Genomic DNA, 16,964 nt, shown 5'->3' on the forward strand with positions numbered 1-16,964 from the left:
ATGTAGTGTACTTTTTCCTTTTTTTAAATCACTCGATAGCGCCATATTTGTTTAAAAAAAATGAGTCTACTTCTACTGAATTTAGTACTGCTTGATTGTGACGTGTTCGCCTCGCTGTTGCCCCCTGCAGAGTTGTAGCAGTACTGCATGAACGAACACCTCTCGTTTAAATGGTTTCATCCATAGGCCGTCTATTATGTGTATAGGGAGTGCATAGAGACCCCAATAAAGTTAAAAAAAAGTCTGAAAAGTGTCATAAAACAAGCTAATACAAACAAAATACCCACAAATACGTTACTGGACATATCTACAGGCAGAAAAAAAATTGCAGACACTCTTGTCCTTTTACTCAACTGTGACTCTGTGTCACAACCAAACCTCACTGGCCTCACACTGTTAGACAACACCTCCCAAATCAGACACAATATTGATTAGCTGTTTTATTGTCAATGAAAAGTACTCCCAGGGTTCAGGAGTCGGTCACACGGGTGTCAGACTTTGCCCTAACCTCCCAGATAAAGGCATCTGAATGCACACAATAGACAACAAAGCCCAATGGCTCTACTTTCACAGTCAGTCCACAGTTGTGTGTGATGGTCACATTAGTGCATATGTCAAATACTGTATGAAACCTAACTAAGTCATTTTTTGGCTCTTGTACAAAGGGGCAGTTTAAAAATGTAGTAAAAACCTTCTTCTAACACATAATTTCTGAAAAAGTCAGATAATATCCTTATTAATATTTCAATGCTGTCTCTTTATCCAAATCTCTTCCCAGACATCCACTTGGATAGTCCAAAGCTTTTCCTTCATAGTGTGAGTATCCACTCTTGTTGACTTGAACGTTCGGGTTCTCACTGACTTTGGCACACTGTGGAGCTGCTCTTGGCCCCTGCGGCAGCTTTCTTGCGTCTCTTGTTGAGGAGGGGGTTGCTGGAGGTATCCAGGTCTTTAATCTTCACCTGGTCGTAGTCCACACGCATGGTCGCCAAAGCGCTGGTCATCTCCTCCTGTGAGACACATCGAGAAGAAAACGTTGCCATAAGAAAGCAGTTAAGTATGCAGTTTTTTTGGTGCAATATCAATATCATGCCGATTAAATAAATAATATTTAATATTACAATAAAATAGATTTCAATTTAAAATTTTCTTACGATTAATTAAATTCAGAAATATAAACAGAAATAGTCAAGTTATTTATGTTTTTAATTGTAAATTAAACATCTCAAAATACTTTGCCGGGAAGCTAACTTATGCAGTTTTTTGGTGCCATAATTTTATCAATATCATGCCAATTAAATAAATAATATATAATAATATTACAATAAAATAGATTTCAATTAAAATTTTTCCTACCATTAATTAAATTCAGAAATATAAACAGAAATAGTCAAGTTATTTATGTTTTTAAATGTAAATTAAACATCTCCAAAGACTGTGCCGGGAAGCTAACCTATGCAGTTTTTTGGTGCCATATTTTTATCAATATCATGCCGATTAAATAAATAACATATAATAATCTTACAATGAAATGGATTTCAATTAAAAAATTTCCTACGATTAATCAAATTCAGAAATATAAACATAAATGGTCAAGTTATTCATGTTTTTAAATGTAAATTAAATATCTCCAAAGACTGTGCCGGGAAGCTAACCTATGCATTTTTTTGGTGCCATAATTTTATCAATATCATGCCGATTAAATAAATAATACATAATAATATTACAATAAAATGGATTTCAATTAAAAAATGTCCTATGATTAATTCAATTCAGAAATATAAACATAAATGGTCAAGTTATTTATGTTTTTAAATGTAAATTAAATATCTTTGTCGGACTTTGCCGGGAAGCTAACCTATGCCGTAGCCGTAGCGTGTACCATTACAACCACCAGGGCTCCTGAGGTAAGTATAGTGAATATAAAAGTGAATACATAACCATAAATATATTAGAGATGTCCGATAATTATCGGCCCGATATCAGCATAAAAATATTGGTTGATATCACGAAAACCGATATTTTAAAAATGCTGTATAGATCACATATGTTTTCATTCCGGCACAGAAGATGTGTCATGTTACACATATCGGTATCAGTATCACAAATTGAGAGTTATATAATATCGGCATATCGGCTTTCGACAAAAAAAAGCCAGTATTGGACATCCCGAAAAAATATTTTAGCTAGCTGTGTTGTAACAGTAACTGTACAGGAAGTTGCAATGCAGTTCCTCTATCTCTGGTAGACTTCCATGTATGTTAGCGTGAGAGTGGATGTTCATCTTTGCTTCCCCGTGGCTTTTTTTTTTTTTTTAACATTTGAGGGTATTTTAGTCTGAATGTCTGCAAAAAAAAAAATAACCAAACTGCTGGTATGAGTGAAAAAAGATAATAAGTTACATATTAAAGGCAATGGACTAGCAACCTCTTATCCTTCATACTTGAATATAATATGAAGTAAGAAGAGGTTATCCACTATAAAGGAATAAAGGAAATCATTACACAACAGCATTGTGAGCATTGTGGAACACTCTATGATATTACTATCTACCATTCACGACAATGTGGCTTTAACGTCTTATCACAGCAGACTTGCGTATTGTGTGCTGTTAAGAAGTATTGCGACTCATTCTTTTCGTATGCAATTGCCCAACTCCGTGACACAAGAGAAGTTGCGTGTTGCTATTACACCAACACATGTCTTTGTGTACACCAAATACATGTTTTGTATTGCATGTGGATGTCAACATTCAGTTTAGGACACATTACCGTTGTGTGCGTTTGTATTACTATTTCAGAGGGAAAATAATAGTTTAGTTTTGATGAAGTTTAGACATTTTCCTCCCATAAATTCAATGTTAATTCAAAGTATTTAAAAGTAGTTATCACTTTATCACCTCAGTACTGAACATCGGAGCCTAATGTAACATAGACTTGTTTTTATGCTATATAATAATGAATTGTTGGTATCATTTGGTTAATGAAAAAACTGCTCCAGTTTCAGGTTTGAAGGGCACCTTTTTCCAAACGGCATGTTTCAACTCCGGGCGGCACGGCGGTCGAGTGGTTAGCTAGGAGACCAGGGTTCAATTCCACCCTCAGCCATCTCTGTGTGGAGTTTGCATATTCTCCCCGTGCATGCGTGGGTTTTCTCCGGGTACTCCGGTTTCCTCCCACATTCCAAAAACATGCTAGGTTAATTGGCAACTCTAAATTGTCCGTAGGTATGAATGTGAGTGTGAATGGTTGTTTGTCTATATGTGCCCTGTGATTGGCTGGCCACGAGTCAAGGGTGTACCCCGCCTCTCGCCCGAAGACAGCTGGGATAGGCTCCAGCACCCCCGCGACCCTCGTGAGGAAAAAGCGATAGAAAATGAATGAATGAATGTTTCAGCTCCTTCCAATGATGCTCAATAGGATTTAGGTCTAGGTTCTTTAGAATAGTCCAATGTTTTCCTTTTAGTCGTTCTTGGGTGTTTTTAGCTGTGTTTCAGGCCTGTGACACTGGCCAGCGCATTTCTCTCTAGCATCCCTTGATAGTCTTGAGATTTCATCGTACCCTGCACAGATTCAATTCACCCTGTGCCAGATGCAACAAAGCAGCCCTCGAACACAACACAGCCTCCTCCATGTTCTTTTCTTCATATGCTTCATCTTTCTGTTTGTGAACATAGAGCTGAAGTTCCATTTTTATGCATTCATACCCTCGTGGGTAGCGGGGGGTGCTGGAGCCTATCCCAGCTGTCTTTGAGTGAGAGGCGGGGTACACCCTGGACTGGTTGCCAGCCAATCACAGGGCACATATACAACCATTCATACCTATGGACAATTTGGAGTTAAACAATTATCCTAGCATGTTTTTGGAATGTGGGAGGAAACCGGAGTACCCGGAGAAAACCCACGCATGCACGGGGAGAACATGCAAACTCCACACAGAGATGGCCGAGGGGGGAATTGAACTCCGGTCTCCTAGCTGTGTGGCCTGCGCGCTAACCACTCATCCTCATTGCATCTTTCATTGCTGAAATTTCATAGAATTTTTATGACTTTTGTCAGAACTTTTCTTTCATTAACAGAAGGGTACCAACAATTTTGTCCACTAGTGTACCTATAAATAAGAAATTAAAAAAATGTATTTATTTTGTAATGTCCCACAATGACCAGAGGAGGTCAGTGTTGGTGTAGTTCAGACCTTCACATCCTCCCACATCTCTCGGTCCTCAGTCAGCACCCGGGTGGTGTGGAGTGGAGTGGACGGAACCACCATGCATTGCTGCAGAGCACGACAACAACAGTTTGTGTCAACATGTGTCAAATGTTGTGTGTGTGTGTGTGTGTGTATGTGTGTGTAAAGCAAACTTACACTGATCCAAGGGTGATTCATGAACTGAGTGATGGTCATTCTTTCATTGGGGTCTGTCTTCAGCAGCTGGTGAATTAAGTCTTTACCTAAAAAGAGTCAAAATGTGAAGTGAATTCATTTGTTCAGGGCTGAAACTGCGAGAGGCCGTCTCTCTCTCCAGCAGATATTTGCAGCTGTGTGTCAGATGGACGACACATTGAGTCTCCTACTCGATGTTCTTCATCTACCGCTCATGCTTGATAAATAATACTTGGCTACACAGTGGTCAATGTGGTTAGCGCTTAAGTACGTAGACGAATGAATGGTTCGGAATTTGCATGTTCTCCCTGTTCTCCCTTTTTTTCCTGGGAACACCAGCTTCCTCCCACAATCCAAAAACCTGCTTGTTAGATGAATTGGTGATTATGAATGTTGCAATCCTGGGTGCTTGCCCAAAGTCGTCAAAGATAGTCTCCGGCACACCCATGACTGAAATGAAAGTGTGTGTGCGTGACGCGCTGACATCTTAAGAATGCCTGGAATTCATTCATTTTCTACCACTTTTTCCTCACGAGGGTCGCTGGGGGTGCTGTAGCCTATCCCAGCTGTCTTCGGGTGAGAGGCGGGGTACACCCTGGACTGGTGGCCAGCCAATCACAGGGCACATATAGACAAACAACCATTCACACTCACATTCATACCTATGGACAATTTGGAGTCGCTAATTAGCCTATAATGTTTTTGGAATGTGGGAGGAAACCGGAGTACCCGGAGAAAACCCACGCAAAATCCACACAGAGATGGCCGAGGGTGGAATTGAACCCTGGTCTCCTAGCTGTGAGGTCTGCGCGCTAACCACTAGACCGCCGTGCCACCCAGAATGCCTGGAATCTTTACACAGAAAAAAAAATTATATCAAAAACAGTGTTAATATCTGTTAATTTGTTAATCTGTTAACAATTGGCTAAACCAAATCTCACCTTCCTGAGACACATCAGCCCACTCCGGGTTGGGAAATTCATATTGGCCCATTCTGATTCTCCTCTTCATTCCCGGTGAAATAGCCTGACCCGTGTTGGAGTAAAATGGAGGGAAGCCACACAACCTGGAAGTGAGCGATACGGGCGCTATTATACTTTAAGGTGTGTATCCATGTAGCGGCCACTCAGTAAACAAATATACTCACAAGATGTACATGATGACGCCCAGAGACCACATGTCACATGACTTGTCGTATTTCTCCGGACCCAAAACCTCTGGTGCTGATTCGTTACCAATCAAATAACAAAATACATTAAAAAAAGGAATTTAGGATGGAAGAACAACAAAAAAATCTACATTTGTGTGCTTCTGTACACAAATATCAAGGTACCTTGTGTCATTTCATCTTGAAGAATGCCCCCACAGAGTAAAATAGGACTCACCCACATAGTATGGTGTGTAGCAGGGGGTCTGTAGGGGGTTGTGTTGTGTGGTCTCTTTAGCGAAGCCAAAGTCTGTTAGTTTGAGGACTCCGTTTCTGTGTTTTGAGGTGTACAGTAGATTCTCAGGCTATAAAAAGGGGGGTGGAAACAAAATTATTAGTATTGTTTTGTTTTTTTAACTCAAACATGGCAAATACTGATCCCACCTTGATGTCTCTGTGAGCAATGTTAATATTGTGCAGAAACTCGATGGCTGTGCCGATGTCTTTCATAATCTCAGACGCCTCTGATGTAAAGATAGACAGTCTCAAACCAGAAGTCATAACAAAGGAAAACCACAATGAAGTACATGTGACAGGTGAAATTTTCCGTATTATTCCGTATGCATTTTCTAACATAACTAGAGCCCTTTAGACATGAAATAACACCCCTAAAGTCACATTTATTCTTGTATTACCCAATATGTATTTTCTAACACAACTAGAGCCCGTTAGACATGAAATAACACCCCTATAGTCACATTTATACTTGTATTACCCAATATAGGAATATTTTTGTAGTTAAAGTTGACCTTCTAAATACATTTTCTAACATAACGAGAGCCCTTTAGACATGAAATAACACCCCTAAAGTCACATTTATTCTTGTATTACCCAATATGTATTTTCTAACACAACTAGAGCCCGTTAGACATGAAATAACACCCCTATAGTCACATTTATACTTGTATTACCCAATATAGGAATATTTTTGTAGTTAAAGTTGACCTTCTAAATACATTTTCTAACATAACGAGAGCCCTTTAGACAGGAAATAACACCCATATAGTCACATTTATTCTTGTATTACCCAATATGCATTTTATAACACAACTAGAGCCCTTTAGACATGAAATAACACCCCTATAGTCACATTTATACTTGTATTACCCAATATAGGAATATTTTTGTAATTAGAGTTGACCTTCTAAATGCATTTTTAAACATAACTAGAGCCCTTTAGACATGAAATAACACCCCTATAGTCACATTTATACTTGTATTACCCAATATAGGAATATTTTTGTAATTAGAGTTGACCTTCTAAATGCATTTTTAAACATAACTAGAGCCCTTTAGACATGAAATAACACCCCTATAGTCACATTTATTCTTGTATTACCCAATATGCATTTTCTAGCACAACTAGAGCCCTTCAAACATGAAATAACACCCCTATAGTCACATTTATACTTGTATTACTTAATATAGGAATATCTTTGTAGTTGGAGTTGACCTTCAAAATGCATTTTAAAAACATAAATCGAGCCCTTTAGACATGAAATAACACCCCTATAGTCACATGTATACTTGTATTACTTTATATAGGAATATCTTTGTAGTTAGAGTTGACCTTCAAAATGCATTTTTAAAACATGAGTAGAGCCCTTTAGACATGAAATAACACCCCTATAGTCACATTTATTCTTGTATTACCCAATATCCATTTTCTAACACAACTAGAGCCCTTTAGACATGAAATAACACCCCTATAGTCACATTTATACTTGTATTGCTTAATATAGGAATATCTTTGTAGTTAGAGTTGACCTTCTAAATGCATTTTTAAAACATAAGAAGAGCCCTTCAGGCATGAAATAACACCCCTATAGTCACATTTATTCTTGTATTACCCAATATCCATTTTCTAACACAACTAGAGATCTTTAGACATGAAATAACAACCCTATAGTCACATTTATACTTGTATAACCCAATATAGGAATATTTTTGTAGTTAGAGTTGATCTTCTAAATGCATTTTTAAAACACAAGTAGAGCCCTTCAGGCATGAAATAACACCCCTATAGTCACATTTATACTTGTATTACCCAATATAGTAAAGTAATAAAGGAAATTAGACATATAAGATTTAAATAAGACATAACAATTTACATTTTGCACTGTTTGATCTTATGGAGGTCATGATTAAAGATTGAAAATGCAAAAAGAAGAAGTGGGATTGATACAAAAACCTTTGTTTCATGCTGTAAAGTAACCTCCACCATTTGAGGAAATACATGATTCTGTATGGGCTGATCCCTGTACTCCATCTATCTTGTGTCTAAAGAAATCCCTTAATGGATTCATTCTCACCTTTCTCTGTGAAAGCTTGGTCTCCTCTGGCCTGGATCCGGCTGAACAGTTCTCCTCCCTCCATGCTATACACACACAAACACACAAGATATTGACACGCATAATGGAGTGAAGTAAGTTTCTGTGTGTGCAGAGAGGATTTGTGCATTAACTCAACTAGATGTTGTCCTCAGCTGACCTCCACTGTCCCAGGAAGTAGTTGACAGCAGACTGAGTAACACAAGGTCACTACAAACATTGGAACACACACCGCCGCTATGCCGTATTAGGTCAATAAATACATGACGTAAAGAGATTGGCATCCCATGTCACAGGTGTGAACGTCAGGAGGGGAACAAAAGAAGTCCATGTGAAAGTTTGACCTTGTAGGTCGGCATCTGTGCAGACATAGTCACTTTGTTGTGTCAGTATGGGGTCACATGACATGGAATGTGCATGCTGTGGGACACAGCACACATACAGTATATTTGCAGGGACTGAGCCCTTTGTGTTCTAGGGTGTTTTTACATGAGTCAGGCAGCAGAGGGCACTGTCCTTACATTTAAACTGTAGTATAGTCCCCTGCTAAAGGACTGCACATAAAAACATCATCTTCATTCATTCATTTTCTACCGCTTATCCTCACAAGGGTTGCTGGAGCCTATCCCAGCTGTGTTTGGTCGAGAGGCGAGGTACACCCTGGACTGGTCTTCAGCCAATCACAGGGCACATCTGGACAAACAACCATTCACACTCACATTCATACCTTCATAGTCGCCAATTAACCTAGCATGTTTTTGGAATGTGGGAAGAAATCGGAGTACCCGGAGAAAACCCACGCATGCACAGGGAGAACATGCAAACTCCACACAGAGATGGCCGAGGGTGGAATTGAACACTGGTCTCCTAGCTGTGAGGTCTGCGCACTAACCACTCGACCGCCGTGCCGCCCAGAACACATCATTAATGTATTTTTTGAAATCGCCTATCATAAGCTGTAAGTCAGTAAGGTCAAGGTCTGCTGTTATATAAGCTTTAAAAACATGAAATAATCTCACATATTTCTGATGACACAAACCACAAACTTTTACTCATCCACCCACAAACGCTGAGTTTTGTGTCATGGCCAGTTATGCAGATGAGACAATGACATCACCCCCTCTAACCCCAACCATTGTGGGAAACACTAATGCATGTTTTTTGTAATGTGGGAGGAAGCCAGCGTACCCACTAAACTAAATCCCATCACAGCTTCTGCCTGGATCAGTCACCATCACCATCACCATCCGTGACTGGACACGTCCTACGCATGACGTTTAGATTGTGTTCATCATCATTTATGAGAAATCTGACACATGAATAAAGCCTAATCTTAAATATCATCTATAAACAAATATGCCGGTTTTATCCTTTATCAAACGGTTACATTGTCAAAATAGTCACATGATAGCAAAGTGTACAGTACCATTCCATAATGATGAGCAGGCACTTCTTCCCTTGATGCATGTTCTCATACAGGCCGATGATCCGCACAATGTGGGGGCCGCCAGAGACCCGCCAGTGAAGCTCCACCTCTCGCTTCGCTTTGGGGCTATCGTAAAGGATCTGGAAGACAAAAAGAAATGAGTGCAGGATGTAAATTATTAGCATCATCATTTTATACTGCTTGAAATTCAAGTATAATTAAAACTGCAAGCAGTGATGAGCGGGCTCGAGCACCCTGACGCGCTCAGGGGTATGTGCGAGTCAGGGGTACGCTCGCGCGCGGACACGTCGTACAAAAAACCGGGGTGATCGAATAAGTCGTCCCGTCTGACGCCCCAAACCTCCATTAAAAATTTTGCGACAATCGGACTGTGCGGAAGGTACTTGTGGCGCCTACTTCTGGCCCGAAATTCGCCGACGCCATCAAAAATGGCCGACTTCCTGTTGGTTTTGCAATATGGGTTCTTGAGACTTTTTGGTGCGTCCTGTCATGATAGACGTATCCACCAAGTTTCGTGATGATCGGTGAAACTGGTGGCGGGGGCTAATTTTTTTTTAATTTCAAGGTGGCGTAGAGAGTTAATTTTGGAACATTATATTTGAAACCCATAAAATTTTAAAAATAAAAAATAAAAAAATTAAAAAAAAAACAAACAAAAAAAAAACATAAAAAACCCAACAAAATTTTCGCCAGACCTGATGCGCTCGCCAAATTTAGTGAGTTTTCGGGCATGTTAAGGCCCTCAAAATCGCGATCATTTTGGGAGAATAATAATAATAATAAACATTACGATTACAATAGGGCTTTCGCACTGTCAGTGCTCGAGCCCTAATGATCATAGTGCTGCTTTTAGGGTCATTTATTTAGTGTGTGCCAGCGTTGTGTATTTTGTGTATCTGGAATGAATTTATTGTCATAATTCCATTTTTGTCTGACCTTACGGAAACAAACTAATGACAAAACAAGCAGATGAAGCCACCACCTGGTGGTATCAGTAGCGTGCGTGTATGACACGAACACAAACAGCAGGTGGCGGACACTGAACATAGCATGCATGTACAGTCAGTGTGTATTTTGGGATATGACAGACATGGTGTGATCTGCTTTTCACGAGAAGGCCGCTATGGTCAGACGGGAAGGAGATGACTAACTGACATGTGATAGACACACACATTCAGTACAGATTATTAAGAAAGGTAAGCCAGTAGGAGCATCTGACCGCACGGCGTGGATGTGGGAGTGATAGCCGCCACTGTGTGTGACATGCTTAGAGCCGTGACTACAATCAAAGTAATGAGAGCTTTTCGTGTTGGTACTTTCGTTTATCGCTTTACAACCCTCATTTCCCGTACTGCGGGATCAGCTGTAATAAAAAAAAACACAAAACAAAGAATGGATTAAAAACGACAAGAAACACAGATGTAGTGAGTCATCTGATGTGGTGATAAGTGTAAACACAGGCTGGCTCGTTTCGCCCGAACCAATTAACAGCCTCCTCGCACTTTCATTAAAACCTTTCACGTCTATGTGGAGGATGCCTTTCACACAGAGGCTCTGTACCTCTCACCAATACATTCATTCATTTTCTACCACTTTTTCCTCACGAGGGTCGCGGGGGGTGCTGGAGCCTATCCCAGCTGTCTTCGGGCAAGAGGCGGGGTACACCCTGGACTGGCCGCCAGCCAATCACAGGGCACATATAGACAAACAACCACTCACACTCACATTCATGCCTATGGACAATTTGGAGTCGCTAATTAACCTAGCATGTTTTTGGAATGTGGGAGGAAACCGGAGTACCCGAAGAAAACCCACGCATGCACGGGGAGAACATGCAAACTTCGTGCAAAAGCCGAGGGTGGAAAATTAAAAATTTTAAATTTTAAATTCAAAATTCATTCATTTTCTACCGCTTTTTCCTCATGAGGGTCGCGGGGGTGCTGGAGCCTATCCCAGCTGTCTTCAGGCTGGAGGCGGGGTACACCCTGGACTGGTGGCCAGCCAATCACAGGGCACATATAGACAAACAACCATTCACACTCACATTCATACCTATGGACAATTTGGAGTCGCCAATTAACCTAGCATGTTTTTGGAATGTGGGAGGAAACTGGAGTACCTGGGGAAAACCCACGCATGCACGGGGAGAACGTGCAAACTCCACACACGAGGGCGGGATTGAACTCGGGTCTCCTAGCTGTGAGGTCTGCGCGCTAACCACTCGACCGCCGTGCCGCCCCTCACCAATACAACTTCATGGAAAAGAATATTATATTCTATACTTCCCACACGTGTAGGCTCTGTATTCCAAAAACACGATGTAGAAAAATGGTTCACCTCTGTTCTAATTCATCCCCCATATTTGATGGGATCAAAAAGGCTACAGCAAAAGTTAACACTGAGGCTTCGGAGCTCCACTTGCAGCATCACTAAACAGAATATGAGCTTTAACAAGAGTCACCAGAGACTTATTAACTCATTTAAGATCACAGACCGCTTGGAGCAAAGCTTTGCCGCGATTGAAGGCAGTTATTAAAGCTTTTTTGTGGAGTCCTGGTGGTCGAATTGCAGGAATTTCTTCAGTAAAAATCCAGATGTGTGTCAGGCATAGAAAAGGATTCAAGCATTTTGAAATGGAATGTTCCTTTAAATTTGCATGTTTTCCCCGTGCATGCGTGGGTTTTCTCCGGGTACTCCGGTTTCCTCCCACATTCCAAAAACATGCTAGGTTAATTGGCGACTCCAAATTGTCCATAGGTATGAATGTGAGTGTGAATGGTTGTTTGTCTATATGTGCCCTGTGATTGGCTGGCTAGTCCAGTGTGTACCCCGCCTCTCGCCCGAGTACAGCTGGGATAGGCTCCAGCACCCCATGCGACCCTCGTGAGGAAAAGCGTTAGAAAATGAATGAATGAATGAATGAATGTTCCTTTACAAAAATAGCATGCAGGAATTCATAATTATATTACAACCTCTTACCAAATGACTATTATATAATATAATAATAACAATAATAATATAATGTGGCAACTACAAGCTACACATTTTAGAGCAATAGTACATGATATTTAATAAAGAGCAAGTTCCACCATAACTGGATAAATGTGGTCTATGTACGTATGTGCTTTGCTATTCTTAGCTTATATTCTTAGCTTATATCAAAAGCTTTACCACTAAGGGGTGTCCAAAGTGCGGCCCGCAGGCCATTTACACCCTACAGAGTTTTTTTAATTGACCCACTGCACATTTTTAAAAATACAATTAAACAACAACACAAAAAACAACAGTAAAAATGGAATAAAGATGAAATATTAACTCATTCGCCACCAAAAATGTATTTATAATTTTTTTACCAACGCAAAGGCTTGCTAGCAAAGACGTATTTATACGTATTTTTGTGAGAGAGGCACAAACAGGTGGTGATACTCTACAAGAGAGCATATTTGATGCAGTTTTAAGCCAATAAAACGACCACAAGGTGGAAGAAATTCATTTTATAAGTACTCGGCCTGCATCTCCACCATGCGGAATGTATCTTCTCAAAAAAAAGCCCTTTTTTCTCCCATTTTCTGTTGAGAAGTGATATTCTGCTGAAACTTACCTATGTTCTACTCCTGATTACTAAAGAACGGAAAAAGATAGAAACAAAGTTTTGTTTTCTGATGAAAGATGAGGGTCTAGTCTTTCTTTTGGTATATACGACCATGTCTATATAGCCCAAGAACACAAATCAAATCATCAAAAATGGCCAGTACCAAGAGTGATGGCTTTTGGAAAATGGCTGGGGATTGAATGAGTTGAGAGTAAAATCATAATATTAAAAAATATATATAGTATAGTGAAATAGTATAGGAAAAAAAATGTTGTGATATGAGAAACAAAACAAATAATGTAGTAGCATTCATTTAAAAATAAATTAAGATTACAATAGAGGTTAGTCAACGATAACATAAATCTTATCACGCTGTGTGCGTGCCCACATGCCTTAGTTTGTATTCCATTTTTTTTCTAAATGGCCCCTCCGACATTAAAGAGGAACTCTTTCTCTCTCTCTCTCTGCAAAAGCATACACTTCTCTCATTTTTAAAGGTTATAAAAAGCTGGCCATTAAAACGAGGCCTCTGACTCCCTGCAGTCAGACAAGTTAATAGAATCCTGATGCCTGCCTATGAATTATATTGAATGGAGTTTTCCATTCAGCTTTGCTGCAAAGTGGATGAAGGCTATAGCCATCCATTATGTTCAGCACCTCTAGAAGAATATGTAATTAAAAAGCTCATGAGTAGTTGAAACCCGCTGACCTTCGCTCCACATTAAAAACTCAGTATCTCGTCTTTTGGCTTTGAAGTGATCCTAATGCTGAACAAACGGCCTAAGTTAGCTTTAGTGGCAATAAGGAACTCTGTGGTCTGCTAGGCAACCGCAGGCTTTTAATTACAATCAGGAGCGGTCCCGCTCGTTTTACAAGCAGGACACAAGCGACAAGACGAAGAACACAAATATTTGTTGTCATCACCTTTGAACTGAGTGTGCGCTATTCTATCAGTTGTTCTTGTCTCACCTAAAGGACACGTGTTAATTCATGTAAACCCAGGATTTTCTGCAACTACATGGGCATAGAAACATACTTGTACTCTCCCACACTTGCTTGTTATTGATGAAATGATCTGAATGTGAATGCTTTTTTTATATATATTTGGGCAAATACACGAATCACCACAGTGCATCTCCCACACCAATACAAATACAACTCTCCATTATTTACATCTGTATTCAGCTATCTGATCACAAGCCCAAAAAGGAGTAGGGTGAAGCAAAAGCTTATAAATGCCTACCCCTTTTTGCAAGATATAATCATGTTCATGCCACTGTCTTGTTTTCCCTTGTTATTATTATCATTGTAATATTATTATTGTTATTATCATTATTATCATTATTGTTATAGTCTTTATCATTATTACCATTATTATTATTGTTATTATCATCATCTTATTCTCAATATTTTGTCTCAAAAAATTAATCAACAAAAATAACAAGTTTTCCTACTATCTAGTAATGCTGGTAACTATACCATTTGTAAAGCTGCACATTTCTATGTGGCACAAACATCCGTTTAAGAATAACATGTAAAAGTAAAAAACTGTCTTGTTTTGCCCTGTTATTATAATAATTGTAATATTATTATTGTTATTATCATTATTGTTATAATCTTTATCATTATTACCATCATTATAATCATCATTAATATTACTATTTTCATCATTATAGTTAACAATTTTTGGATTAAAAAAAAAAAGTATTTAATTTTCCAGACTTCATTGCTTCTTGTAGAGTGATGTATCATTCCATCTGTTATTTTCTGAAATCTGCAGTATTTGTGCTTTTATTGTCAATTTATTAGCCCACTTTTTTGTGACATTTACATATCATTTTCTGGATTTCATGTGTCTAATTTTGTGCATTAAAAAACAAGAAGAAACAAGAATGTGAATGCTTGGATTAGATTCATCACCTTTGGCCTTAAGTCCTCACCTTGTCTCTACGTCTGCAGCTCCTCTTGTGTTAACTTATGGCTACGGAATCCCGCTTCTAAGCTTTTAAATCTCAGCGAGTGAGTCTGTGGTCCGGTAATGGCAGGTGACGGTGCTAACAGTATATGCAAGGCGTAGTGCGCCCTGAATAAAAGTGTCACCCTCATCAAACTTCAATGTAGAGGCTTCTGGGAACCCTAGCTGCATGTCCACACTGGGAGCATATGAAACCAGAAGGGGGGCAAAGCAATGGGAGTCTAGAGAGTAGAAGCAGTCATATATACATGTGAAACTAAAGCTTAGCACGGACATAACGGCTAGTCGTAAAACTCTCAAATCTGAGACAAATGAAAAGAAACTAAATCTTAGTTCTGTCAATGTTAACCTAATGCGTCATGTGATTGTTGAATCAGCACATTTTACACAGAATGGAGTGCACGACTCGGCTGCACGACCCGGCTCACTTCCCCAGTTCGGCTGTCCAATGAGTGCCCACAGCTCGTTTGGACCATGATGGGTGAGCATATGCATAAATAAATAAACTCACGACATGACGACACCGTAAAATCACAAAAACAATCTGTTGGGAGGGGAAAAAAAGGTCATTCATTCATTCATTTTCTACCGCTTATCCTCACGAGGGTGGCGGGGGAGCTGGAGCCTATCGCAGCTGTCTTCATGCGAGAGGCAGGGGTACACCCTGGACTGGTGGCCAGCCAATCACAGGGCACATATAGACAAACAACCATTCACACTCACATTCATACCAATGGACAATTTGGAGTCGCCATTTAACCTAGCATGTTTTTTTTTAATGTGGGAGGAGAAAACCCACGCATGCAAACTCCACACAGAGATGGCCGTGGGTGAAATTGAACCCAGGTGGGGGGGGGGGGGGGGGGGGGGGAGGTCATTTATTTATCAACCAATGAAACACTGGCCTGCAGGATGTAGATGCAGTGGATCCCCAGAATGTAAACATTGTAAACGAAATGTAAACAAAATTTAACCAACATTAACAGGAAAACCCCTCTTAAGTTGCACGAAATGTACAATTGTGATGTCAGGAAAGCTAAATTCAGCAATCACCATTCATGTACAGTATGTGTGAAATAATATACACCAGAGATCATGTGCAGACATAGATTGAAAGCAAAACTAGAGTGATGTTCCAGTACTTTTGTTATTGTCACTTGTTTTATGTTAAAACGCATTCCCCATTACTTTAAGTGGTGGCTAACTTAGTTGTAAAAATTGCATTTTTTCACAGAAATGTAAAGACAATTTCATCTCCAATGAGATAGTCAATTACAAATTGTGGCTGTAAAAATGTGTTAATTTAGGGCAGCAATCAATGCTTCTATTATATTGTTAGTGTATATGACGAAGTGTAGTATTGTCTTGCACAGGTGAGTGTTACCTTTAAGGCGCACTTCTCTCCAGTCTTCTTGTTGAAGCACTGCATAACTTTGCCATTGATTCCTAAACCCAGAACCTGACTGGAGATTTTATAATCGTCTGTCACTGCGTGTCTTTTGATGTCCAGTTTAGTGATGCCGGGCAAGGGGAAGTGGGTCTCTTCGCTGGCCGAAGCGGCAGCAGGGGGAGGTGGCGGCTGTTGCCTCGGGTCAATATCCGACGATTCGTGCTCGGTTTCCGCCGTTGGTGCTCGCAGCGGGGTCTCCTTCCCGTTTCCATCCTGTAGCATGTTCGCACTAGTCGTCGTCCCCCCTCGGCGGAGGAAAAAAGCCGGAGTGATTCAACCAAAGTCGATGACTCGGACTATTGATGTCCAGTATATGCGTCAAGTCGACGGGTCCCGGCTGTCCTGGACACCCTCCCGCCCCTTCGCAGCTTTCAGAAAACTTCCTGGTTACCGGCTCGCAACCGTAAACATCTTTATACTGTCAAAAAGAGTAAAGCTTTGATTATGTTTTCATTAAAATAGTAATGCACATGAATTGCCTTCACATGAACAATGTCTGGAAGCACCACCCTCTACTGTAAAATCTCATTTCACAACCCGACACCCCCCCAACCCTCCATTACCCCCCCACCGATGTCTT

General features: G+C 40.1%; 1 protein-coding gene across 2 annotated transcripts; it reads right to left on the minus strand.

Moving 5' to 3' along the window:
• Window positions 1–438: 438 nt before the first annotated feature.
• On the minus strand, window positions 439–16,909 carry mapkapk3 (MAPK activated protein kinase 3). Of its 2 annotated transcripts, XM_058069414.1 has the most exons (10): window positions 16,319–16,909; window positions 9,347–9,486; window positions 7,903–7,967; window positions 5,975–6,054; window positions 5,769–5,895; window positions 5,531–5,606; window positions 5,325–5,449; window positions 4,366–4,451; window positions 4,195–4,275; window positions 439–1,010 (listed from the first exon to the last, which is right to left on the minus strand). In XM_058069414.1, exons 1-10 carry the CDS (start codon window positions 16,604–16,606, stop codon window positions 855–857), a joined length of 1,224 nt encoding a protein of 407 aa, XP_057925397.1. In that variant the 5' UTR covers window positions 16,607–16,909; the 3' UTR covers window positions 439–854. The 2 variants fall into 2 exon arrangements, with proteins under 2 accessions (XP_057925397.1, XP_057925398.1); XM_058069415.1 differs by lacking the exons at window positions 439–1,010; window positions 4,195–4,275; window positions 4,366–4,451 and adding an exon at window positions 4,576–5,235.
• Between the last annotated feature and the right edge of the window lie 55 nt (window positions 16,910–16,964).

Source organism: Doryrhamphus excisus, chromosome 1, assembly GCF_030265055.1.
Source record: "Doryrhamphus excisus isolate RoL2022-K1 chromosome 1, RoL_Dexc_1.0, whole genome shotgun sequence".
In the NCBI taxonomy this organism is placed as follows: Eukaryota; Metazoa; Chordata; class Actinopteri; order Syngnathiformes; family Syngnathidae; genus Doryrhamphus; species Doryrhamphus excisus.

Bases quoted from the DNA above. Each gene is read 5' to 3' on its own strand.
- mapkapk3 (XM_058069414.1), bottom strand. From the start codon at position 16,606: ATGCTACAGGATGGAAACGGGAAGGAGACCCCGCTGCGAGCACCAACG. The intron at 7,968-9,346 runs GTACTGTACACT...GTGTGTGTATAG, and splicing joins CTGCTCATCATTATGGAATG to CATGGAGGGAGGAGAACTGT. The intron at 4,276-4,365 runs GTAAGTTTGCTT...CGTGCTCTGCAG, and splicing joins TGAATCACCCTTGGATCAGT to CAATGCATGGTGGTTCCGTC.